We start from the raw sequence: 25,585 nt of genomic DNA, 5'->3' as shown, positions 1-25,585 counted from the left end.
CTCCAAAGTAGATCAAAGTCAAGAAGAAGCATCAGCAAACATACAAGAACAAATTTTCTCAGCTATAAAAAACAAAACAAAGGGAAGCCAGTAACTACTCTAGGTTTAAAGATGTAAAATTGACACTTCTCCTCTAATCCCTGCCAGAATTCCAATGAATTTCAAATGGGTCGTAATATGACAACCAGTAGTTCATTCCTGAAACTGACAGGCTTTCCACAGTCCTATCAGGCACATGCGCCAACAATCTCCCTGCTCCTGTTTGTCCTACCAGTTCCCTGCTCTCTCGTAAATCAGAGCTCCATAATCCTCAACCCTTTTCTCCTCCTGAGTTCATTCTAATGATTACTGAACTAAAACTATGTAAATGTATATTAGAGTGTTTTAGAGTGTAAATTCCTTGAGGTCAAGGACGGTGCCCCTTTTTAATCTGGATGCTAAGCACCCTGGGGGTGTATTGTAAAAAAACAGACATTAAACCAGACTGTGAAATCCTTGAAATAGTTGTCCTCTACCTGGATGCTGAAAAATATGGTTCTGCCTAACAGAATATCTACCAGTATTTCTAACAATGTCTAGATTTCTAACCATGTCCCCGCTCTCCACTTCTAAAACAATTATTCTTTGGAAACCCTACCCTTTATCTTGGTCATAGTTTCCATTTCTATGACAATAATGACAACAGTTCCAATGAAATGCCAAAGACTTTAGCACAATCCTCAAATCCCATATCCATGGAATCAACAGCATTAAAACACACACACACACAATGTCCTCTGCACTCAAAGGTGACATTTTTAACTCACTTGGGAAAATGTTAGATGATCTACCTCCAACACAGTTAATCAGACTCCTTCATTCAGGAGCTGAAAGAGGCGTGCCTTCATTTTCAAAGTTGCATCTACTGATTTTTTTAATGGTATTTGTTAATTGCTTACTATGCACCGGGCACTGAACTAAATGCTGGGGTAGAAATCAGCTAATCAGGTTGAACACTGGCCATGTCCCACATGGGACTCATATTTTACAGACAGGTAACTGAGGCACAGAGAATTTAAGTGACAGCAAGTGATGGAGCCAAAGTTAGACTTCCAGATCCATGCTCTATCCACTAGGTCAAACTGCATTCACATTCTCCTATCCTTCCATTCATTATTTTAGGTCAGTTTGCTTAGACTGTGAGCCCGTTGTTGGGCAGGGATTGTCTCTATCTGTTGCAAATTGTACATTTCAAGCACTTAGTACAGTGCTCTGCACATAGTAAGCGCTCAGTAAATATGATCGAACAAATGTCTTCCCAGTTTAGATCTCAATCTCCTGGAGGGCAAGATCATATCTTGTCTTCCTTCTGCATGTCCTCAAGGTACCTAACACATTGTGCTGCACAAAGTAGGCATCAATCAATTATAACAATGCTGAAGATTTGGGTGGTTCAGAGATGCTGATTATTAACTGCTAAGGAAAACTGGAGATATGCTCACCTACCCTTGACCAGGTAGAACCCAGTCAATTCCCCCTAGCTGACAGAACCTTTACCCAGACATTTTGAAAATGGCTTTTTGGGGAAAGCACGGAGAAAGGAATGAAAGAAGGATTAATAGAGGGCTCCCTACACTTTCCTAACAAGCAGCATCCCAAGCCCATTAAAGTATCTTCATTCAGTTTCATTCAATAGTGTTTATTGAGCGATTACTATGTGCAGAGCACTGTACTAAGCGCTTGGAATGAACAAGTCGGCAACAGATAGAGACAGTCCCTGTCGTTTGACGGGCTTACAGTCTAATCGGGGGAGACGGACAGACAAGAACAATGGCAATAAATAGAGTCAAGGGGAAGAACATCTCGTAAAAACAATGGCAACTAAACCAGCCAGAGGGTGGTATTTGGGGCTGTCAACGATCTGTTATGGCCCGAAGGAATCACTGCAACTTCTAAAAGTGTCTCCAAGCTCCAGATTCCAGTCTGGGACTCTAGCTGGTGAGCACTTGTGGTAGACTATAGAATATACACCCAAGCATAAAATGCATCTTCTATCAATCAATCATTGCTATTTATTGAGCCCTTGCTATGTGCAGAGCATTGCACTAAGCATTTGAGAGAGTGTGATACAAAATAATTAGGAGACACATTCCCTGCCCATAATGAGCTCACGGTTTTAGAAGGGAAAAGAGGTATGAACGTGAATAAGTAATTTATCATATATAATTTAAAGATATGTACATAAGAGCTATGCGGCTGGGGTGGAGCAAATATCAAATGTCCAAAGGTCACATAACCAAGGGCACAGATAACACAGAAGGGAAAACGAGCTGGGGACAGAGGGCTTAATCGGAGAAGGCCTCTTGGAAGAGATGTGATTTTAATAATGTTTTGAAGGTGGAGAGAGTAGTGGTTTAGCATATATGGAGGGGGAGTTCCAGGCTAGGACTAGGATGTGGGAAAGGGGTTGGTGATGAGAGGGCAAGTCACTTAACTTCTCTGTGCCTCAGTTACCTCATCTGTAAAATGGGAATTAAGACAGTGAGCCCCATGTGGGACAATCTGATACCCTATACCTAGCCCAGTGCTTAGAATAGTGCTTGGCACATAGTAAGTGCTTAACAAATACTAACATTATTATTATTATCATAGAAGAGATTGAAGTACAGTGAGCAAGCTGGTGTTAGCGATGCACGGTGTGTGGCTGGACTGTAGTAGGAGATCAGTGAGGTGAGATAGGGTCTGCCTATTATTATTATCATAGAAGAGATTGAAGTACAGTGAGCAAGCTGGTGTTAGCGATGCACGGTGTGTGGCTGGACTGTAGTAGGAGATCAGTGAGGTGAGATAGGGTCTGCCTAACCTCTGTAGAAAGAGTATGGGCCTGGGAGTCAGGAAACCGGGGTTTGAGTCCCAGGTCCACCCCTGGCCTGCTGTCTGACCTTGGGAAAGTCATAACCTCAGTGTTTAAGTTTCTTCATCTGGGAAATGGGGATAAGATAGATTGAGCCCCCTGTGGGAGAAGAACTGTGTCCAATTTCTTAATAATAATAACAATAATAATTGTGGCATTTGTTAAGCACTTACTATGTGCTAAGTATTGCACTAAATGCTGGTGTAGGTACAAGAACATCAAGTCCCACCTGGGACTCACAGTCTGAGTAGGAGGGAGAAACAGACCATTTTCCAGATGAGGGAATTGAGGCATAAAGAAGTTAAGTGACTTGCCCAAGGTTGCACAACAGGTAAGTGGCAGAGCTGGGATTAGAATCCTTGCTGAGAAGCAGCATAGTGTACTGTATAGAGCACAGGTCTGGGTGTCAGAAAAACCTAGGTTCTAATCCTGACACTGACACTTCATTCATTCAGTAGTATTTATTGAGCGCTTACTATTTGCAGAGCACTGTACTAAGCGCTTGGAATGAACAAGTTGGCAACAGATAGAGACAGTCCCTGCCGTTTGACGGGTTTACAGACACAAGCACACACTTATAAACTGTGTAATCCTGAGCAAGTCACTAAATTTTCTTTGCCTCAGTTACCCCACCTGTAAAATGGGGATGAAAACTGTGAGCCCCATATGAGACATGGACTCTGTCCACCCTGATTAACCTGTAACTACCTCAGCACTTAGTTACAGTGGCTAATGCATAGTAAATTCTTTAACAATTAACCATAATCTACCAGGCCCATAATCTTCCCACTAGGCTACACAGCTTCTCAAACTCATCTACTCCAGTATTTGACACACACAGTTAACACTGAACAGTTAACACTCATATATTTGCAGTATTAAAAGCTTTGGTAACTTTTCCCTATCGTAAATCATTTTTCTAGGGAATTTTCCTTCACCCCACTCTGAAAAGAGCCTGGGATTTTCTTTGGTAACTGGCACTCGTGGTCAGTTTGGGTTTATCTCTTTTGTGAATGTCATCATTCTTTGTGCTCCAATATACAAACCCCTAACACTAAAATCAAATCTTGGTAAGTGTTACATTTTGGATTGATCCTAGAGTTTCATTCTTTAAATTAAGTCAGGGAACTGTGCTGTTGAACTTTCTTTCAGCCCTACTTTCTGTCTTTGGGTCATCTGCAAACATCGAAAGGAATAATGTGACCAAAGAAACACATGTAGTGCAATTATTATTATTACAAATGAAAGCCCCACATTAAAAAAATTTAAGCCCAATTTTTAGCCAAATTAAAAAAAGAGTTCTCTTTAACACCTCAAAATCCCCACTCCAAGACTCAAGTTTCAACACAAGCAACCAAGACCCTTCTCAGTCAATCTCAGGAGGGGAAGTCACTGGAAGTCATAGCTTTTATTCCCCCCTGGGCTGCCTTTTCCTTGTCTAGTGACACAGCTTCTGCTGTGATATTCTGCAGAGACAAATCCCTTAAAAGACTGAATCCCATCCACCGCCCCCCCACCCCATCTCCAAAGTTGGCTGCTGTAATGATGAACTTGTAAACAAACCAGCTCTTACAATAACAATGCTTTTCCCTTACACAGCATTCCTTAAGGGTCATCGCTTTCTCTTTTTCTAATGCAGCCTCTCCTTGCAGACCCTACACTCTCCTTCAAGGTTTTGCCTGAAGTAACTCTGCTTTGAGCCAAAATAGAACTAGAATCTTCTCTACTTTGAAGGAGCATAAATTCAGGCCCAAAAGGCAGAGGCGCCCTTAGCCAGAAGGGGGATTGGTCTTCTCTGGCTCACGAGTCACACCTGGCTCTTCTTGAAGCCCAGTGTGACTCAGGGGCCTCGGGGGTGTTCTGAGGAGGAGCCACCTACCAGGGATTCATTCATTCAATCATATTTGAGCCATTACTGGGTGCAGAGCACTGTACTAAGCACTTGGGAGAATATAACAGTAAACAGACACATGCCCCGCTCACAAAGAGCTTAAATCTAGAGATATAGTGTGGCCTGAAAGTCGGGGGGTGGTGAGCAGGTGGTAGGTGGATGGATGGGAGAACAGAGGTAGACAGATGTGAGGACTGCCTGAAGTGTTTGGCACCTAGGGTCTCCGACCCCTGTCATCTCTCTTCCTTCCCTTCCCCTCTGCTCTCCACCCTGAGATAAGCAACCAACCAATACAGCTGTGCCCCCAGAGCAGAAAGGGCCTCAGGGCCATAGTGGAGGAAATGGACTGTGGAAAAGTTTTTCAGGCCCAGGGTCCAGGCAGCCTGAATGGACCGGAATCCCTTTCTGGCCGCACTGGGCCTCAGGTTCCACTTCTAGCCCTTCCTCCCCTCCCCTGCTGCCACTGCTGGGGAGACAAGGACAGACTCAGTCAATCAGTCATATCTACTGAGCACTTACTGTGCGCAGAGCACTGTACTAAGAGCTTGGGAGAGTAAAATATACGAATAAACAGATGCATTCCCTGCCTACAACGAGCTTATGTCTAGAGGGGGAGATAGACATTACTGTAAATTACAGATAAGTACGTAAGTGCTGTATGGCTGGGAGCAGGGGATGAATAAAGGGAGCCAGTCATGGTGACACAGAAGGAAGTGGGAGAAGAGGAAAGGAGGGCTTACTCAGGGAAGGCCTGACTGAGGAGGGAGCCGTTGTGATTGTGGCTGTCAGTGCTGGCTCAACGCTCTGCCCCTTCCTCCCCTCCCAACCCTGGCCCTGGCCCGGGGGAGACAGGGACAGAATGGGGTTTGGGGAGGGGGGTGGAGATGGGGAGGGCAACGTAACAGAGGTAGCCATTGCTAGAAAGCGGCTGTGGCTTCAGGATTCAGTGTGTGGTAATAGTGTGATCCCATTGCCATGGGCCCAGCTTGAGGTGACTTTTGCATGTCCCTGCTGCACAGACAGGTTGCCGGCCCCTGAGCTAGCCCGGGGTGCAATCTGAATCCCCTGAGCCCAGGCCATTCTGTACAACTAACACTCCTGGCTCCTCAAACAGGGGAGAATCGAACTCCAGGGACTGTTGAAAGGGCCCAAGCCGACACTTGAGGCATTTCCTTCAGATCCCTCAACTAGAAGGATTTCTGCCCTTAAAAAAAGTGTCTAATGGACTCCGTGGGCAAGGAAAATATCTTACAGCTTCCCAAGTGACTAGTACAGGGCACTGCATGCTAAATGCACTAAATGCTACTACTACTACTGGTTTGACTAAAACTGGGAGAGGAGGTTCCTCTTCTGCTCAACCTGGATTTTCGTTTGCTGTGATAGGTCTCTAATTAGACCCTCTGAGGGGAGTGGGGTGTGGGGGAGAGATGTTTTCGTGAAGATCTCTGGGGTATGGTGGTGACCGATGCTTATGGTGGAGCAGTTGAAACCTGAGCCCTATTCAAAACACCCAAAAAGGAAACTGATGGCTGCTATTTACAGTGACTGCATGATAGCCCAGGGGGATGAAGTGACTTTGTGGCTTAATAAATAAATATGTGCGAGAGAGGAAATTCTTGTAGCACAAGATGATCATTTAGCTTTCGACTATTTTTACCTCTAATAGCTTCATGCTCCTAAAATGTTTTTCAACTAAGGATCTGAAAAAATACTTGGAAAGGCATGATTAATTTAGCCAGGATCCCCATGCCACCATCCACCTGTATTTCACCAATGGGAAAACAAATTCAGAGAAGCTGAGAAGCAGGGCGGACTAGTGGATAGAGCAAAGGCCTGAGAGTCAAAAGGACCAGGGTTCTAATCTCAGCTCCTCCACTTGCCTGCTGTGTGACCTTGGGTAAATCACTTCACTTCCCTGTGCCTCAGGTACCTCATCTGCAAAATGGGGGTTAAGATTGTGAGCCCCATGTGGGACACAGACTGTGTCCAACTTGATTATTTTCAATCTATCCCAGCACTCAGTATAGTGCCTGGCACCTAGTAAATGCTTAAAACCTACAATTACAAAAACGCAAGAAATTTGTCCCCACATATGGTAAACTTCTCCACCAGACTGGACGCCTATCTTCTAATTCTATTGTGCTCTCCCAACTTGGAATGCCCTCACTCATCACAGATGCCAAACTAACTCTCTTCCCCTCTTCAAAGCCCTACTGAGAGCTCACCTCCTCCAGGCGGCCTTCCCAGACTGAGCCCTCCCTTTCCCTCTGCCTCTCCTTCCCTCCCCATTCCCCCTACTCCCTCTCTCTGCTCTACCCCCTTCCCTGCCCCACAGCACTTGTGTATATTTGTATACATTATTTATTACTCTATTTTACTAACAATGTGTATATATCTATATATACCTATATACATATATCTATATATATATCTATATATACATCGCCTTGATTCTATTTAGTTGCCATTGTTTTTACGAGATGTTCTTCCCCTTGACTCTATTTATTGCCATTGTTCTTGTCTGTCCATCTCCCCCGATTAGACTGCAAGCCCGTCAAACGGCAGGGACTGTCTCTATCTGTTGCCGACCTATTCATCCCAAGCGCTTAGTACAGTGCTCTGCACATAGTAAGGGCTCAATAAATACTATTGAATGAATGAATGAATGAATCTATGATTCTATTTATCTATTATGATGGTATTGATGCCTACTTTTAGACTGTGAGCCCGTTGTTGGGCAGGGATTGTCTCTATCTGTTGCCAAATAGTATATTCCAAGTGCTTAGTACAGTGCTCTGCACACAGTAAGCGCTCAAAAAATACGATTGAATGAATGAGTGCTTAGTACAGAGTTCTCTCCACAAAAGGCACTCAACAAATATGATTGGTTGTGAGAAGTTATACTTCAAATTCAAGAGTCCAGCCCAATAAAAACCTCAATCCTTACTCCTTTTCTTCACTTCTAACACTCAGTTTCCCTACTCTCTACAAAAGGCTCCAAGTCCTGAGTTGGGGCCAAGTTGGGGCATTTCTGATCACTCCCAAAGTGAGAGGAGGAGTGGAAGAAGAGGCTTATTGGCAGGGCTGGAAGTAAGATTCATTCATTCAATAGTATTTATTGAGCGCTTACTATGTGCAGAGCACTGTACTAAGCGCTTGGAATGTACAAATCGGTAACAGATACAGTCCCTGCCCTTTGACGGGTTTACAGTCTAATCGGGGGAGATGGACAGACAAGAACAATAGCAATAAATAGAATCAAGGGGATGAAATAGAACAGGTGTGAACCTTGTAACAAAAAATCCTTGTAACCAAAAATCCTGGAACCACCCATCCGGTTAGGACCATTGTGGGACTGGTCGCTGGGCTCTGAGCAGGGCTGCGTGTCCCTACACTGGACTAGATTCCTGCAGGTCTCTAGGGCAGCCAGTGACACAACCAGAGAGGTGGCCCAAGGCTAGCAGGTGGCCCAAGGGAATGCAGGGCCGGGCAGCCCCACCCTAGCAACTCCAGCCAACCCCGGCCTGACTCTGCCACCTGCCTGCCCACCCAAGTAGCATTGCTGCCCCCCCAACCCCACCCCCATCCCCAGTTTCTGGGGCAATAAAGAAGTGACCCACCCTCTCACCCCCACCTCTCTCCTGCAGTCACTGCCCCCAGGGTGCCCGAGGTTGGAGCTAGGGTGTGGGGGAATATTCCACAGAGGAAGAGGGAGTCCTAAGCCCTAGCATGACCAAAGGAACCCATGCTTCCACTGGAAAGGAAAATGGATCCTTGCTGGGGCTTTCTGTCCAATCCCTGCTTGATCCACTAGACTGTATGTAATCTTCTGGTGGGCAGGGATGATTTCAGTGGTAGCATGGTTTAGTGGAAAGAGCCTGGGCTTCAGAGTTGGAGGATGTGGGTTCTAATCCCGCTTTTGCCACTTGTCTGCTGTTTGACCTTGGGCAAGTTTCTTAACTTCCCTGGGCCTCAGTTACCTCTACAGTAAAATGGGGATTAAGACTGTGAGCCCCAGGTGGGACACCTGATTACCCTGAATCTATCCCAGTGCTAAGAACAGTGCTTGGCATATAGTAAGTGCTTAACAAATACCATAATTATTGCTATTATTATATTATTCTACCAACTCTATTGTACTCTCCCAAGCACTCAGTACAAGGCTTTACATACAATCTGTGCTTAATAAGTACCACTGATTGATTAGGAAGTGCTGGGGCTCCTAGCCTCCTCTAATTTTTTATGGTATTTGTTAAACATTTACTATGTGTCAAACACTGTCCTAAGCCCTGGGGTAGATACAAGTTAATTAGGTTGGACACAATCCCTGACCACAAGGGGCTCACAGTAAGTAGGAGGAGAACAGGTATCCCCTCTTTACAGTTAAGGAAACTGAGGCACAGAGAAGTGAAGTGACTTGCCCAAGGTATCACCGCAAGCAACTGGCAGAGCTGGGATTAGAACCTAGGTCCTTCTGAATCCCAGGCCCATGCTTCATCCCCTAAAATCCTGCCTCTCCTCTGCCTGTGACATCGTCAATACAGGCGATGACGTGGGCAGTCAAGGAAGAAACTCATTTCTGTTGTAGTTTCTGACAGCCTGAAGGCAGGGACCGCGTCTCCTCCAGGATCTCGGCAGCACCCAGTCACACAAATGCATTCAGCCAACACCCGATGACACTGCATGAGAAGATGTACATTTCCATCGTGGATAATCCAAAGAAAATCTGCTCTCCTAAAACATAATGCAGTCCTGTCCCAGAGATCTTTAAGGGTAATATTAGCAGACACCCAGACAGGGAATTTCTTCTGACTTTTTTTTTCCAATTTTTTAATGCTGTTTATTAAGCACTACTATGTGCCAGGCACGATACTAAGCGCTGGGGTAGATACAAGCTAATCAGGGTGGACACTGTCCCTGTCCCACATAGACTCCCAGTCTTAATCCCCATTTTATAGATGCCGTAGCTGAGGCCCAGGAAAGTTAAATGATTTACCCAAGGTCACTCAGCTGACAAGCGGTGGAGCTGCAATTAGAACCCAGATCCTCTGACTCCCATGCCCATTCTCTTTCCACTAGGCCACGCTGCTTTCCATTCTGATTCATCGTCATTATCATCATCATCAATGGCATTTATTGGGCACTATGTGCCCAACACTGTACTAAGCAAGTGGGAGAAATAATGAGCTTACACTCTAGAGGGATTCCCCAAATTCTCTCCATCCCTACTCGCCCAATGTTATCCCTTCACTCCTCCAGCTGCTTCTCCCCTTGTCACTCTGCTAAGCGGCCGCCTCCCCCACCCCAGACTGCCTCACAAACCTTTAAAAAAAGAAACAGAATGAGAAGGGGGCAGATTACTTTAAGATCCGCCCGATTTGCTTGCCCTTTGATGGGCCCTGCTGTCCCCAGGAACGAAGGAAGTCTGTGGGCTAGAGGAAGGACGTCCTGGCCGGCTCAGAGCAGGTTTTTACTCCAGCCAAACCACACTTACTGATAGCATTCACTCATCCATCTAATCATATTTATTGAGCACTTACTGTGAGCAGAGCACAGCAGCAGCAGCAACATAAGAGCCTCTTCAGAGGTTAGAGAGCCACAAGGCATGATTGCCACAAGTAGACTTTAGGAACAACAAAGGAAGTAGTGTGGCCTAGTGGAAAGAGCTGGGTCTGGGAGTCAGAGGACATGGACACTTTTGTTTAGTTTGTTTTTTAATGGTATTTGTTAAGCACTTACTATGGGCCAGGCACTGTTCTTAGCGCTGGGGTTGACACGAGCTAATCAGGTTGGACACGGCCCATGTAGGGCTCACAGTCTTAATTCCCCTTTTATTGATGAGGTATCTGAGGCACAGAGAAGTTAAGTGATTAGCCCAAAGTCACTTAACATGGGTTCTAATCCCAGCTCTGCCACCTATCAATCAATGTTATATGACCTTGGGTATATCACTTAACTTCTATTTGCCTCAGTTTCCTCTTGTGTAAAATTTAAATTCAATAACCTGTTCTCCCTCCTACTTAGATTGTAAGCCCCATGTGTGATGGGGCTTGTATCTACCCCTGCGCTTCAAATAGTGCTTAACACATCGTAAGAGTGTAACAACTAGCATTTAGAAAAGGTGTTCCAGACTACACAACAGTACTTATCTAAACTTTAGACTGGTTAGTTTGATTCTCCTGGCTTAATCCACTGAAACATGTCGGGGGTGTTCTCATCAAAAACACCTGGTGTTTCCATTGATTTACTCCTATTTGCAAAAGAAAAATATGAACTCAACTCCTGTTCATTTTTTAGCTCCCTAAATACTCCTACATAAAAGTCTTGACAAAATGTTATTAGTGATTTCTCCTCCTAGAGGTGGCTCTTTCAGTGAGAACCAAGTAAACTGCTCCGAGAAAATGTATTAATGCTGGTGAAAGTGAGTGGGTACCCCTTAAATACTTTGGTACCCCATCTCCAGCCCCACAGCACTTTTGTACTTTGCCTTATAACTTGCCCAGAAGCAGCACCCTGCTTCTTGGAAGCAGCGTGGCTCGGTGGAAAGAGCCAGGCTTGGGAATCAGAGGTCATGGGTTCGAATCGCGACTCTACCACTTGGCAGCTGTGTGACTGTGGGCAAGTCACTTAACTTCTCGGTGCCTCAGTTACCTCATCTGTAAAATGGGGATTAACTGTGAGCCTCACGTGGGACAACCTGATACCCTGTATCTACCCCAGCGCTTAGAACAGTGCTCTGCACATAGCAAGTGCTTAAATACCAACATTATTATTGCTGCTTCCCTTATCTGTAATTTCTTTTTATGCCTGCCTCCCTCACTAGATTGTAAACTCCTTGAGGGCAGGGATCTTGTCTATTGACTATTATATTGGACTCTCCCAAGCACTTACTACAGTGCTCTACATATAGAAGGTGCCCAATAAATACCATTAATTGGTTCACTGCTCTTCTCTCCCTCTTAACCCTCTAATGGTGGTTAGGGTCAGAGCTGGAAAGTGGGATGTGTATCAGGCTGGGAGAGAGGGTCTTACGGGAGTGAAATCCAGCCAGGAGCCATCAGCTGTGGAAGTTCTGGAAGGTCGGTAGTCCCCAGGCATTGAAGCTCTGCTCGCCTTAACATGGCTATACTGGATGGCGCATGTGAGGAGAACGAACGGCAACAGGATACCCAAACAGCTGCGGGGTGGAGACCTGAATGTGGGAAACTCCAAGGCAAGGAAGGCAGAGGAAGGGTCTTAAAGTCGTGCTGCCTCCCGCAGAAAAATGGGAGTCAATTCTTGAGGACAGACCAGCATGGCACACTGCCATACAGAAGGGAGTGGCTCTCTTTGAGCACAATTTTTGCATGGAAAGAGAGACGAGGAGGAGGCCAAAGAGAAAACAGTCCCAGGAGCAAAAAACATTAAACACAACAACGTAACAAGGGACAACCTTTTTGTTTGCCCAATATGGCCAGAACTGTGGATCCCACATTGGTCTCTTCAGCCACACACATTCATAAATTCTCTTCCACGTCACTGCTATCGTCTTCAAATACGCAGGTCAACTGTATGTATGGAAGGGCAGTGAAACTCTCCCCAACCCCACCTATAGGGCTGAACGATGAGCTCAGATTCATTCATCTCCAGCCCCGAGAGTTAATTCACATACGGAGAAGCAGCGTGGCTCAGTGGAAAGAGCCCGGGCTTGGGAGTCAGAGGTCATGGGTTCGAATCCCAGATCTGCCACTTGTCAGCTGTGTGACTGTGGGCAAGTCACTTTACTTCTTTGTGCCTCAGTTCCCTCATCTATAAAATGGGGATTAACTGTGAGCCTCACGTAGGACAACCTGATGACCCTGTATCTACCCCAGCACTTAGGAGGATGCTCTGCACAAAGTAAGCACTTAAATACCAACATTAACATAACCCCAAAAGATAGTTTGTGACACTAGCCCTGGAAGGGAACAAGAACTGGCTCACAACTCTGGTTGAGGCAGCGACATCCACACTCTCCCCAACTCCTGCCAAAAGCCAACAACCCACCGTGGCTGTTGCCAACCCTTCCCCCTCATCACCCCTTCCCCACCCCAGGAAGCTCACTAGCCACCATCAATTCAGCAACAAATTATTTTTCCTTTCAGTCCTGGGGGGAAACTATTACTGCTTTCAGAAGGGAGCAACACTCCACCAGATCCCCTTTGCGTGTCTCCAGCTTCCAGGGGAGTTGAGCGCATGTTCCTGAGATCTTGGGTGGGGGTGGGTCTAAAGCTTTCACCCAGTGGCTAGGGAGCTAAGAGCTGCAGGCCGAAGCCTCCCCCGACTGGATTCTCCCACTGATGTTTCAACTGGCCACGTTGGGAGGAAGCACCCCACCATCAGATCCTGGGAAGTGACAGGATGTTTCCCCGCCCCTGGCATGGCCCGGGCAGCAGGGTGCAGAACCGGCTTTTAATTGACTGATTAGGAGTTGCCTTAAGGAGGGGTGGAGAGGGAGGGGAGGTCACACTCCTAAATCGCACCCCGTATCTGGATGCCAGTCAAGGTCACCCCACTCTGAGTCCCCACCCATTTCTCAGCAGGCCTGCGGGAGATGGAGCATAATCTCCACCTCGCCCCACTTCCATTACCCCCCCGGCCCTGCAAACACGATAACAGGCAGCTCCTGAGCTAGAAATAGACGGATCCATGGGGTTGGGGACACCACCATTCATTCAATCCTATTTATTGAGCAATTACTGTGTACAGAGCGCTTGGGAGAGTATAACAATAAATGGAGATCCCCTGCCCACAATGAGCTAAAAGTCTAGAGGTGGAGACAGACATTAATACGAATAAATTACAGATATGTACATAAGTACTGTGGGGCTGGGAGGGGGATGAATAAAGGGAGCAGGTCAGGGAGACGCAGAAGAGAGTGGGAGAAGAGCAAAGGAGAGCTAAGTCAGGGAAGGCCTCTTGGAGGAGATGTGCCTTCAATAAGACTTTGAAGTGGGGAAGAGAAATTGTCTGCCGGATATGAGGAGGGAGGGTGCTCCAGGCCAGAGGCAGGACGTGGGTGAGAGGTTGGCGGTGAGATAGATGAGATCTAGGCAAGGTCAAATTACGTCTGATGACCCAGTAGCCCAAAGTGGTTCACCCCGCCGCCCCCAACCTCCATACTGGCCCTGCTGCAAGTAGATATTTCAACCTTTACATGTTTCAGTAATATACAGCATGACCCAGAAGAGTCTGGGAATTGGGAGACCTGGGTTTTAGTCTTAACTCCACCACTTGCCTGCTATGCGGCTTTTTTAAAATCCCTTTTTGATTCCATTTCCTCATCTGTAAAATGGGGATAAAAATAGCTGTCCTCCTTCCCTCTTAATGGGTGAGTTCCATGTGGGACAGTCTAGAAGGTTTGTCCTGGTGCTCGCCGCTAGTCCTAGGCAAGGCCAACATGTGCAAGGCAGTGGGGATCTAGGAGAACCCATTTTTCCTTCAGGATTGCTAACAGTCCCAACCAATTAGAATTTGAATGACAAACATAGTTGCCACTGGAGGAAGACACTAGCCCTGAGTTGCCCCCAAGGAGACTGAAAGCCTGCCAGACCTGACCATCACCTGTGGACACTTGTGCACCTAAACAAAGAAACAAAAAATGGAAATCACCCTCTCAGGTCTCTATCCATCTTGCGGGACAAGCGCTGTGTTTGTAACCTTGATGGGAAAGGAGGTGTTACAGCAACACCAACCTACTCAATTTCATGTCTCTCTTCTAGGTGTTCATATCCTCCACAGTGTTCGGCTAAACCACTGGCCCAGATTTTGCCAATTTCCAGGAGGAAACTTGAACTAGGGGAGGCAAAGTAGATAGGCCAAGGCCACACTGCAAACTGTGGGAGGGATGCTGGGATTAGACTTTCCAAACCATCCAACAATCACTCCTGCCAGCTGCCCCAATCCTTGTGACCCGAGATGGGCAGGGGAAGGTTTAAGTACACAGAAAATGCCATTCTGGGTCAAACCAAAGGTCTTCCAACCACTTCCATCTTCCAAAATGGCTGGAGTGTCTACACTGACCAGAGCATTGAAGTTGGGGAAAAATCAATCAATAGCATTTATTGAAAAACTTATTCAGAAACTGAATGTCATAGCCCTTGCCCTTAAGGAATTCCAGCTCTAAGAAGGAAGACCATAAAGAAACAATAATTTCAACCTGAAAATTCTAATTTCATCCATTCATCATGTGAAAGAAAGAAATGCAAGGGGAAAAGCCATCCTCGCCCCTGTCATCCTAGGCCTTCAGTGGGGCACAGTGAACCCTCCCCTTCCATGGTTCAGTGAATATTTACTCCAACATTCCCAATTCTATCAAGTGTATCTCATCCACCCTCTGGTCCCCAAAATAATTATGACATTTGTTAAGCACTTACTATGTGCCAAACACTGTCCTGAGTACCAGGGTCGAAACAAGTTTAGCAAATCGGACACATCCCCCGTTCCACACAGAGCTTTCAATCTAAGAGGGAGGCAGAACAGGTATTGAATATCCAATTTAAAAGATGAGGAAACTGAGGCATAGGGAGGTTAAGTGAAGTGCCCAGGGTCACTCAGCAATCAACAGTATTTGTTGAGCATTTACTGTGTGCAGAGCACTGCACTAAGCACTAAGGAGAGTACAGTACAGAATGGCGGAACAACCCAGGTCCTCTGACTCCCAAGCGCCTGCTGTTTCCACTAAGCTACCCTGCTTCTCATGGCTTCTCGCCATGGCACTCTGCTCCGCTGGGGTGAGGGGGAAGGGGAGTTCCAAGCTCTCAGAGCTCATGTGAAGCCTTGCCCCCACAGCAGGGAGCTGGGGACTGTACACCCTCTGCTCCTGCAGTATTCCTCTCCACTGTAAGTGCGTTGTGGGCAAGGAACGGGTCTGTTTATTGTTATACTATATTCTCCTAAATGCTGAGTACAGTGCTCTGCACACAGTAAGCGCTCGATAAATATGATTGACTGATGGATGCCCCACCCCAATATCCTGTCCAGGACTCTACTCTGGCACTGACAACAAAATGTGGACAGGGAACATTGTCTATCCACTTGGTTGTATCATACTCTGCCAAGGACTTAGTATAGTGCTCAATACCTGATTAGTGCTCAATAAATTCCACTGACTGAATATCTGGAGGAACCACGGTATCCTTGATTTCCGACATAAGGCACGTCCCTTATATGCATCTCCAACTCTCTCCCCGCTCTTGAAACCTCACTATAGATTCCGTTACCCATGAATTTAACCCACCCCGCCTTGAATCCACATTTTCTGACTGCAGAATGAATTCCATCAGCCTCACACCTGCTGAGTAAAGAAGTGCTTCCCATTGTTCGGCTTGAATACCCTGCCTTCAATCTTCAACGGGGGTTATGGGATTTTTTTTGGTGAACAGCACTTCTTTGCTTGCCCTATCCACATCCTTCCTAATACTCTTTCCTCTGCCATATAACTCACTGTCAGCTCAGACCTGTTCCCAGGGGGAAGAGGCATTAAACCAAAGAAAAGCAGACACGCCAACTTCTTTGTCATCTTAGTAACTAGGAAAGAGCTGGGTGACGGGTGCAGAGAGGACTGAGAGAAGCAGAGAAGAGTTTGGGCCTGGGAGACAGATGACCTGGGTTATAATCCTGGCTGTGCCATTCGCCTACCGGGTGACCTTGGGCAAGTCTCAACTTCTGTGCTTCAGTTTCCTCATCCGTAAACATGGGGATAAGATACCTGTTCACCCTCCCCTTTAGCCTGTGAGCCCCATGTTGGACAGGGTCAGTGTCTAATTGGTTTATACTGTATCTATTCAAGCTCTCGATACAATACTTGATGTCCGTCTCCCCCTCTACACTGTAAGCTCATTATGGACAGGAAACGTATCTGCTAATTTTGTTGCATTGTACTTTCCCAAGCGCTTAGTACAGTGCTCTACCATAGTAAGCACTCAATAAATATGATTATTTGATTGAGTACTTGTCGCATACATTATATGGAATGCATATGACAAATACCAACATTATTATTATTATTAAAGTGACAGCTATGAGGGAAAGCTAGTTCAACTGCAGAACAAGGAAACCTATTCCTGCTTGTGCTGGAGACAAGAATAAAGACGGCCAGATACACCCCAGAACCTGGAGAGCAGTTGTGACGACACGCTTCTGCACAGCAGGTTTCACCAGCTTCGGAATTCCATTTACCCCACCATCACAGGCACGCATCATCTTTACGTGGGACAGTAGGGGTGCCGATAGGTCTCCCGAGATTCCTGGGACATGCTTCTGGGTCACACATTCGGAGACCATCTAAGTGGCTGGAGTTCCATTTTTCCGCAGTCATTAGCCCTGGAGGGATTTCTGAACCCAACATGTCCGAGTGCCACGCCTATCGCCTCTCCCCCTTCTGCCTCTGATGAACAGATGGGTAAAAGAGCACTAGCAGCCACTCAAAGGTCAAAAACGACTAAACCTGAAGCTAGCCCTGGATTGCTGCTGACAACAATGGAAAGGTTTTACTTGATTCCTATCCTCCGCTGACTCGCTCTCCCCTTTGGCTCTCTCTCCGGGACACAGAGATACATTTCCTGCCTCTGTCCCGCTCAATGAACACAGCAACCATGATGCTGGCCAAACCCCAGCACCGGCAGAGAGAGAGAGAAAACTGAGGATGAAGTTTGGTTGGATGAGAGGCAGGCCCAAAGCCCCAGCTGAATCAACACACACACACACACACACACAAAAACACGGTCCGGCCAAATCAAAGAGAACACAGACACTGAATGAACACTATGGCTGAAATCCTAAATTGATGGGCCACCCAATAACAGCTACTGCACTACCCCAAAAATGCTTGCTTCTCTGATTCAAGAAACAGATCATTAACAAGGCATTTTATTCTTTGGGGAAGTGGGGAGCATATTGTCTTCAAGCAAAAATCCTAAGCCAGAGGAAAAAGCTGTATTCTTGAATTCATTCCTGTTAGAGAATAAAATTGAGGTGACTGCATAATGCGTCTCCCTTCCCCCTCCCTCTCGCTGCACAGAGCAGCAGCAGCAAGTTTCTGAGCCTGCAATCAGATGGAAGCGTGGCCAGCTACCGCCCATATCAGATACAATTTCTCCACGGAAACAGTCTTGCATCCGAACACGCCAGGTGCACGATTAGCAGGGAATGTTACATTTGACAGGATGCCACGTATTCGAAGAGAAAGACACGAGCCATTACTCAAACCGTAATTCAATATCAAGGCTGGGATAATGGGCAGGAAGCGATCCAGGACTTCCCTCCTCAGTCAGTCCATTCTCAGAACCTCTCAGCTCCTTGCTACGGGCCCCGAGGCCTTCACATAGCAACTCTGGTAACTGATTCACTCTTCTCTAGTGAAACCCACCTACTCTTCACATGTGGCTCCAATGTGCAATCCCTACACCCAATTTAGAGTAAATGAGCACACAGCAGAATCCCTGGGGCCTCAAAGAAGGGGAAATCATGTTAATAGTGACTAAAGGAAGGGTGAGGAGTGGCTGTATCAGTGAGAGGAGAAGGCTCCATTATGAGTGAGGTTCTCTCAGGGGGAACTGCAAGAGGATGACCGGTGGGGTAGGGATGAAAGGAAGAAGCTGGGTGGGAGCAGGAAGAAGATGAGCAAGAGTGAGAGTCCAGTTACGAAAGCAGGAAAGGGGTCATTCATTCCCAAGGATGCATAATGGCCCTCATGTCATGAGAGTAACATGACAGTTTATGTTCTCAGTTTATGGATAAACCAGTGTCACAGGACTCAATCTGTTCCCAGGTCAGAGGGATGGCTGTGGAGGCTGAAGTTGGTATCAAGAAAAAATAATGGAACAGGATTTCTAACTTCAATCATTTTTCCCCCTCATCTCACTGCTCTACTACAACCCAGCCCACACACTTTGTTCCTCTATTGCCAATCTACTCACTGTACCTTGATCTCCTCTATCTCTCCGCCTACCTCTCGCCCACATCTTGCCTCTGACCTGGAACACTCTCCCCTCCTTCAAAGTCTTATTGAAGGCACATCTCCTCCAAGAGGCCTTCCCTGACTAAGCCCTCATTTTATCTTCTCCCACTCCTTTCTGTGTCACCCTTGCAACTGGATTTGTCCCCTCTATTCACCCTTCCCTCAGCCCCCAAAGCACTTATGTACGTATCCATAATTTATTTATATAGCCTATCTCCCTTTTTAGACCGTAAGCTTCTTGTGGTCAGGGAATGTCTACCACCTCTGGTATGCTCTACTCTTCCAAATGCTTAGTACAGTGCTCTGCAGACAGTAAGCACTCGATAAATATGATTGATGGATTGATACGAGGGCTACACTGGATTCAGGGAGATGTGGGATCTATAGCAACAGGGCCTCTTTGGGTGATTTCGGAAGGAGAATGCCACTTTTCATAAAAGCCATCGGTTTAACTCCATTCATACCGAGGAAAAAAATATGGCCAGCCCAAATGGACAGTTTGAGGAAGAGTACTGTGTATTTGCTTGGAAAAATGTACTGGTTGCCTATTCCCCACACTCTCGATGGGGAGGTTCCTTAAGCAAATTAGTTGACATGAAAAGCAACTAGGGAAAAACTGTTGTAGGTGAACTGAGTGATTTTTTGTCAGCAAGCTACCAGCTATTGCTGCCAATCTTTATGAACTGAGCTATCCCATTCCCAAAAGACACCTCCAAAATACCTTCTTCCCTCACTTCGCATTCCAACAAATATCACTTGCTGGTTGCCATTTGTAGCTCCGCAGGGTTACTTGGCTTTCTTCTGGTGGAATGACTATGACTCACTTTATTCCTCGACTACGATGTGGACAGTGGAGGGGTGGGGAGGGAAGACGAAGAGGGGGGAGCTGGGGGACAGCGATTCCGTGTCAACCTGGGGCCCTCGGTTGGTTGCTGTGACCCATTCGGTAGCTGAGGGCTGGCTCCTCCAGCATCCCCTATTTGGGGTCTCTATTAGGGACTTTAGAAGAACAATCCAGCTGGGTCCAGCCTCTCTTCTCCCATCCCCCCTCTGCCCACATTGGATTCCAAACTCTTTGAGGGCAAGCACTGTGTCTTCTCCCTCCATTGTATTCCTCCAAGCACTTAGTACTGTGTTCTCTCTCAATATAACCACTCGATTTGTCCTAGGGAAGGACGAAGCAGGTTGCTGACCAAGACGCTTGCTGCCGGCCACTACCACCACGGCCGTCATCAGATCCCTGAGCGTTTCTGGGACTGAAAGTCTCAGAATCCCTCAGAGCAGCTCAGTCTCCACTCTCTTCCTTTCACCCTGCTATCCCAGTTGCAGCAGGGCACTCGAGCCTCTCTGATGAAGGCTCTGGGATGCTCAGCACTAGAATAGGAGAAGTACTAAATGAATATGCTTCAAAGCTCAAACTAGCTGCCATTGCATTACAGTAATTGCTGGACCTCACACTTGGATGGTGCCGGGTGCAGGAGGAAGTCTGGAAAAACACTGCCTGTGGAAACTGCGGAAATCTGTTCGCCAAGACATTTCCCACCTACACCTATGGGCTGTTTCCAATTTTCTTGATGATACTCGTTAAGTGCTTACTTTGTGCTAAGCACTGTACACTAAGCACTGGCATTGACAAGACGTGTTCGATAGCAGGGTGGAGCTCTATTCCTTCCACCAAACCTTTGACTCGGCATCCCGGAGTGCAATTCATACATACCAAAAACATGCATCGGTGGTCTAGACTTGGAAGGCCCCCTCGAAACTACCTTGAAGCTGCACCGTGGGCAATTTCACTCTGTCAACTCTGCCTCTCTGGCCTTTGGGCCGAGACGCGCATCCCCACCCAAGCAGGGCCTTGAACGCTCCCGCGGGTGGAGAGGAGGGGTAGGCCAGAGACACCCGAGAGCGAAGAGGGGCCCCGAATAAAGATGGAAAGGCCTCAGATCTGGGTCTCGACTCGGGGCGGGTGGCGTTTCTGCAAACTGTGTAGACGGAGCAAAGTCTGGAGAGACTCGGGAGGCTTAGGAACAACAGCCATGAAGAACACGGGACCGGAGGGCAGTGCCAGAGAGTTGAGGGGTGCAGGGCGAGGGGGAAGAGCCAGTGTGCCGCAGCCCAGCTTCTCCCTCCCTCCAGCCCCAGAGGCTGGCGACCCCGGGGCTGGCAATGGGAAGCAGCATGGTGTAGTGCATAGAGCCCGGGCCTGGGAGACAGAAGGTCACGGGTCCTAATCCCAGCTCGGCCACTTGTCTGCCGTGCGGCCTTGGGCAAGACACCGGACTTCCCTGTGCCTCACTTTACTCATCTGTAAAAGGGGGATGAGGACTGTGAGCCCTATGTGGGACGTGGACTGCGTCCAACCTGATTTGGTTTGTATCCACCCTAGCGCTTAGTACATTGCCTGGCACGAAGGGAATGCTTAACAAATATCATAGTTAGTATTTAATTATTCTCTGGCTCATCACTTTGGGCAACCCAGCCCGGCAGGGCACCTCGTCCCCCGGGGTCCGAGACCCACACACTCACACTCAACCCCAACCAGGCGGTGTCTGGGCACCGGGCCTGGGGTGGACAGGGCAGGGTCCCCTTTCCCCCGGTCCGGTCTGCCCGCCTCATCGCGATTTCCTCTTTCTTGCGGGGCCGCAGTTTTGCAATGGGCAGTAGGGGCGAGCGAGGAGGGAGAGGGGAGGGGAAGGATGAGGACGAGCAGACAAGGGGAGCCCGGGGAATCCCGTTGGGAAGGGGGAAGGCTTCTCCTCCTCCAGCACCGCACAGGAGGGTGGAATCAGCAACTTGCCAGGCGGGTCCCCGCAGGGTTAAAGTCCCCCGGGCCCGCCCCGGAGCCTTGGGGGGCGCTGGGCAGGCCCCCCGCTCCACGCTTCGCGCAGCCTGGGAGCCGGGGCCGCGGCAAGGTGTGCCCACCCTTTTCCCCTCGCCCCCGGCAGCAGGCAGCAGGGGGAGGAGGGTGCTTATTCCCATAAATTCCCCCCCCCCCCCACCTGGCAGGGACAGAAACCAGGGGTGCCCATCCTCTGCACCCCCTAGGCGCTTACTAAATCCCACCGATGGACTGTCCTGGGAATCCCTCTCCCCTGGTTAATAATAACAATAATAATGATATTTGTTAAGCGCTCACTATGTGCCAAGCACTGTTCTAAGCTCGCTTGTAGTGGAGACCGAGGCTGGGGGGGCTGGAGATGGAGATGGGGTGAAAGGGATGCCAAGAGGGGGAGGGTACCCCTGCCCCCAGTGGGGTGGCGCCGCCCCCTCCCCTTGCCCAATGGACCTGCTCCGATGGAGCGAGATAATAATTACGGTATCGGTGATCATAATTCATATAATTATAAATATATAAACATATACATTTATATTACTATTCATTCACTAGCATTTGAGTGCTTACTATATGCAGAGCACCGTACTAAGCGCTTACATATCAGTTTACTATTCATTCAATCTTCTGGATTGAGCGCTTACTCCGTGCAGGGCACTGTACTAAGCGCTGGGAAGGCACAATTCGCCAACAGATAGAGTGCCAAGCACTGTCCTGAGCGCTGATGGGGTGGCCGGAGGAGAACCCGTGTCCAAAGGAGAGCTATCCCCCCCCCCCCCCCAAAAAGCCCCACCAAAATCTCCGTCATCCCTCCCCAGCCCTTCTTACTGGGTGCTCCGCAGTCCGCGCACAGCTGGTTGCCCGCTCTGTGGAGCAGGTCCTGCAAAGCCTTCTTGCTCTTCTCTTTCGCCATGGGTGATGCGGGAGCTCCGGCTTCCTCCTCCTCTTTCTCTTCCCTTCCTCCTCCTCCTCCTCTTTTTTCTCTTCCCTTCCTCCTCCTCCTTTCTCTTCCCCTCCTCCTCCCCCCGTGGCTCCTGCGCCTGTCAAGGCCGCTGGTCCGGGTTCCGTCGAGGCCGGGAGGTGGGTTGGCAGGGAGGGTGGCACAGGGGGTGACACGGGGAGCGGCAGGGGGGCGGCTCCACCATCCCGCTCCCTCTTCAGGGGCCCCGCCGCTGGTTCCGCATTCCTCCCCGAGGCCAAGAGGAGGCCGCCGCCCCTCCGATGCCCCTCCGGTGCCCGGCCTCCGCCTCCTCCTTGGGCCGGTCCTGCCGGGTCGGGTCCGATGGTCGCAGCGTGCAGCGCAGCCCCGATCCCTCCTGGCCCTGCCCCTTTCCCTCCAGGCCGGGGCACGGGCGGCCCCCAGCGGCCTGCCCTACACCCTGCGCCCTGCGTTCTGCCCAGCTGTCCGGACCCCACCGCCGCAGTGGGCCAGGCCCTTCCCGGGACCACCCCTCCCTTGGGCCCCGCTGATCAAGGGAGTGCAAAGATCAAATTAGGGGAAAGAGAGAGATTTGGGGGTGTGCCTTCATGTGTAAGGGGAGAAAAAAATTTAAAAAGCCTGGTGCGAAAAAAGATTGCTGAGAGTGCCCGAAGATTAATATCAAATAATGATAACGTTGGTATTTAATAATGTTGGTATTTGTCGGAGAAGCAGCGTGGCTCAGTGGAAAGAGCATGGGCTTTGGAGTCAGAGGTCATGGGTTCGAATCCCGGTTCTGCCACTTGTCAGCTGTGTGACTGTGGGCAAGTCACTTAACTTCTCTGGGCCTCAGTTCCCTCATCTGTAAAATGGGGATGAAGACTGTGAGCCCCACGTGGGACAACCTGATTCCCCTGTGATTACCCCAGCGCTTAGAACAGTGCTCTGCACATAGTAAGTGCTTAACAAATACCAACATTATTATTAAGTGCTTACTATGTGCCGAGCACTGTTCTAAGCCCTGGGGGAGACACAGGGGAATCAGGATGTCCCACGTGGGGCTCACAGTCTTAATCCCCGTTTTACAGATGAGGTAACTGAGGCACAGAGAAGTTAAGTGACTTATGTGTTAAGCGCTGACTCTGTGCACAGCACTTTTCCAAGTGCTGGGCTAGATATGGGGTAATCAGGTTGTCCCACCTGGGGCTCACAGTCTTCATCCCCATTTTGCAGAGGAGATCATTTTACAGATGATCCCGCGCAGGGGGCAGGGAAGGGGTCGGAGGGATGGAAGGCAGGCTTTCCTGGAGGAGAAGCACCCGGGGCTGGGATTCGGGAGTCCTGGGTTCATAATAATGATAATTATAATAATGTTGGTATTTGTTAAGCGCTTACTGTGTGCCCAGCACTGTTCTAAGGCTGGGGGAGATATAGGGTAATCAGGTTGTCCCACGTGAGGCTCACAGTTAATCCCCGTTTTACAGATGATAATTATGGTATATCTTTAAGCGCTCACTTTGTGCCAAGCACTCTTCTAAGCGCAGGAATAGATACAAGGTAGTCAGCTTATAATAATAATAATGATGGTATTTGTTAAGCGCCGATTTATTTTATTAATGAGGAGCACATCCCCTGGATTCTATTTACCGTGATTAAATTGTCCTGTTTTTGTCCGTCTGTCTCCCCCCATTAGACTGTGAGCCTGTCAATGGGCAGGGATTGTCTCTCTCTGTTGCCGAATTGTCCATTCCAAGCGCTTAGTACAGTTGTCTGTGCATAGTAAGCGCTCAATAAATACTATTGAATGTGCCAGGCACTCTTCTAAGTGCCGGGGTAGATATAAGGTAATCATCTTATAATAATTAAAATTATGGTATTTAAGCACTTACTATGAGCCAAGCACTCTTCTAAGCACCGGAATAGATACAAGGTAGTCAGCTTATAATAATGGTGGTATTTGTTAAGCGCTTACTATGTGCCAGGCACTCTTCTAAGCACGGGGGTAGGTACAAGGTAGTCAGCTTATAATAATAATAAAAATTATGGTATTTGTTAAGTGCTTACTATGTGCCAAGCACTCTTCTAAGCGCCAGGTGGTTACAAGGTAATCAGTTTATAATAATAATTATGGTATTTAAGCACTTACTATGTGCTGAGCACTCTTCTAAGTGCCAGGGTAGATACAAGGTAATCAGGCTATAATAATAATAATAACTATAGTATCAAGCGCTTATTATGTGCCATTCATTCATTCAATAGTATTTATTGAACGCTTACTATGTGCAGAGCACTGTACTAAGCGCTTGGAACATACAAATCGGTAACAGATAGAGACAGTCCCTGCCCTCTGACGGGCTTACAGTCTAATCGGGAGAGACGGACAGACAAAAACAATAGCAATAAATAGCAATAAATAGAATCAAGGGCTCAATAAATACTATTGAATGAATGAATGTGCCACGCACTCTTCTAAGCACTTGGGTAGATACAAGGTAATCAGCTAATAATAATTATGGTATTTGTTAAGCACTTACTATGTGCCAAGAACTCTTCTAAGCCCTGAGGTAGATGCAAGGTAATCAGGTAATAGTTATAATAATAATTATGTTATTTGTTAAGTGCTTACTATGTGCCAAGCACTCTTCTAAGCACTGGGGTAGATACAAGGTAATCAGGTTATAATAATTATGGTATTTGTTAAGCACTTACTATGTGCCAGGCAGTCTTCTAAACACTGGAGTAGATACAAGGTAATCCGGTTGTCCAACATGGGGCTCACAGTCTTATTCCCCATTTTACAGATGAGGTAACTAAGGCACAGAGCAGTTAAGTGGCTTGCCCAAGGTCACGCAGCTGACAAGTGGTGGAGCCAGGATTAGAACCCCTGTCCTCTGACTCCCGAGCCCCTGTCTTTCCAATATGCCATGCTGCTTCCCTGGGTTCAGGTCCCAGTGCCCACGCTTGCCCACTCTGTGACTTTAGATCTCTGGGCCTCAGTTTTCTCGGGGATAAGAGAAACCGGGAACGATGTAGAGAGCAAAGATTGTGGCTGATCTCATAATCCCAGCACA

The 25,585-nt window shown here is 47.8% G+C and overlaps 1 protein-coding gene across 1 annotated transcript in view; it reads right to left on the bottom strand.

The window, feature by feature from the left end:
- The window catches only part of ADAP1 (ArfGAP with dual PH domains 1), a 132,205-nt gene extending 109,247 nt beyond the window's left edge, over positions 1–22,958 (bottom strand). The window contains exon 1 of the mRNA XM_029057735.2: positions 22,424–22,958. Within this exon, the coding sequence (XP_028913568.1) occupies positions 22,424–22,508 (85 nt within the window). The 5' untranslated portion in view covers positions 22,509–22,958. The remainder of the gene's footprint in view (positions 1–22,423) is intronic.
- Positions 22,959–25,585: the final 2,627 nt, after the last annotated feature.

This window comes from Ornithorhynchus anatinus, chromosome 2 (assembly GCF_004115215.2).
Source record: "Ornithorhynchus anatinus isolate Pmale09 chromosome 2, mOrnAna1.pri.v4, whole genome shotgun sequence".
NCBI lineage: Eukaryota > Metazoa > Chordata > Mammalia > Monotremata > Ornithorhynchidae > Ornithorhynchus > Ornithorhynchus anatinus.
This window is presented reverse-complemented; position numbering and strand designations above follow the sequence as displayed.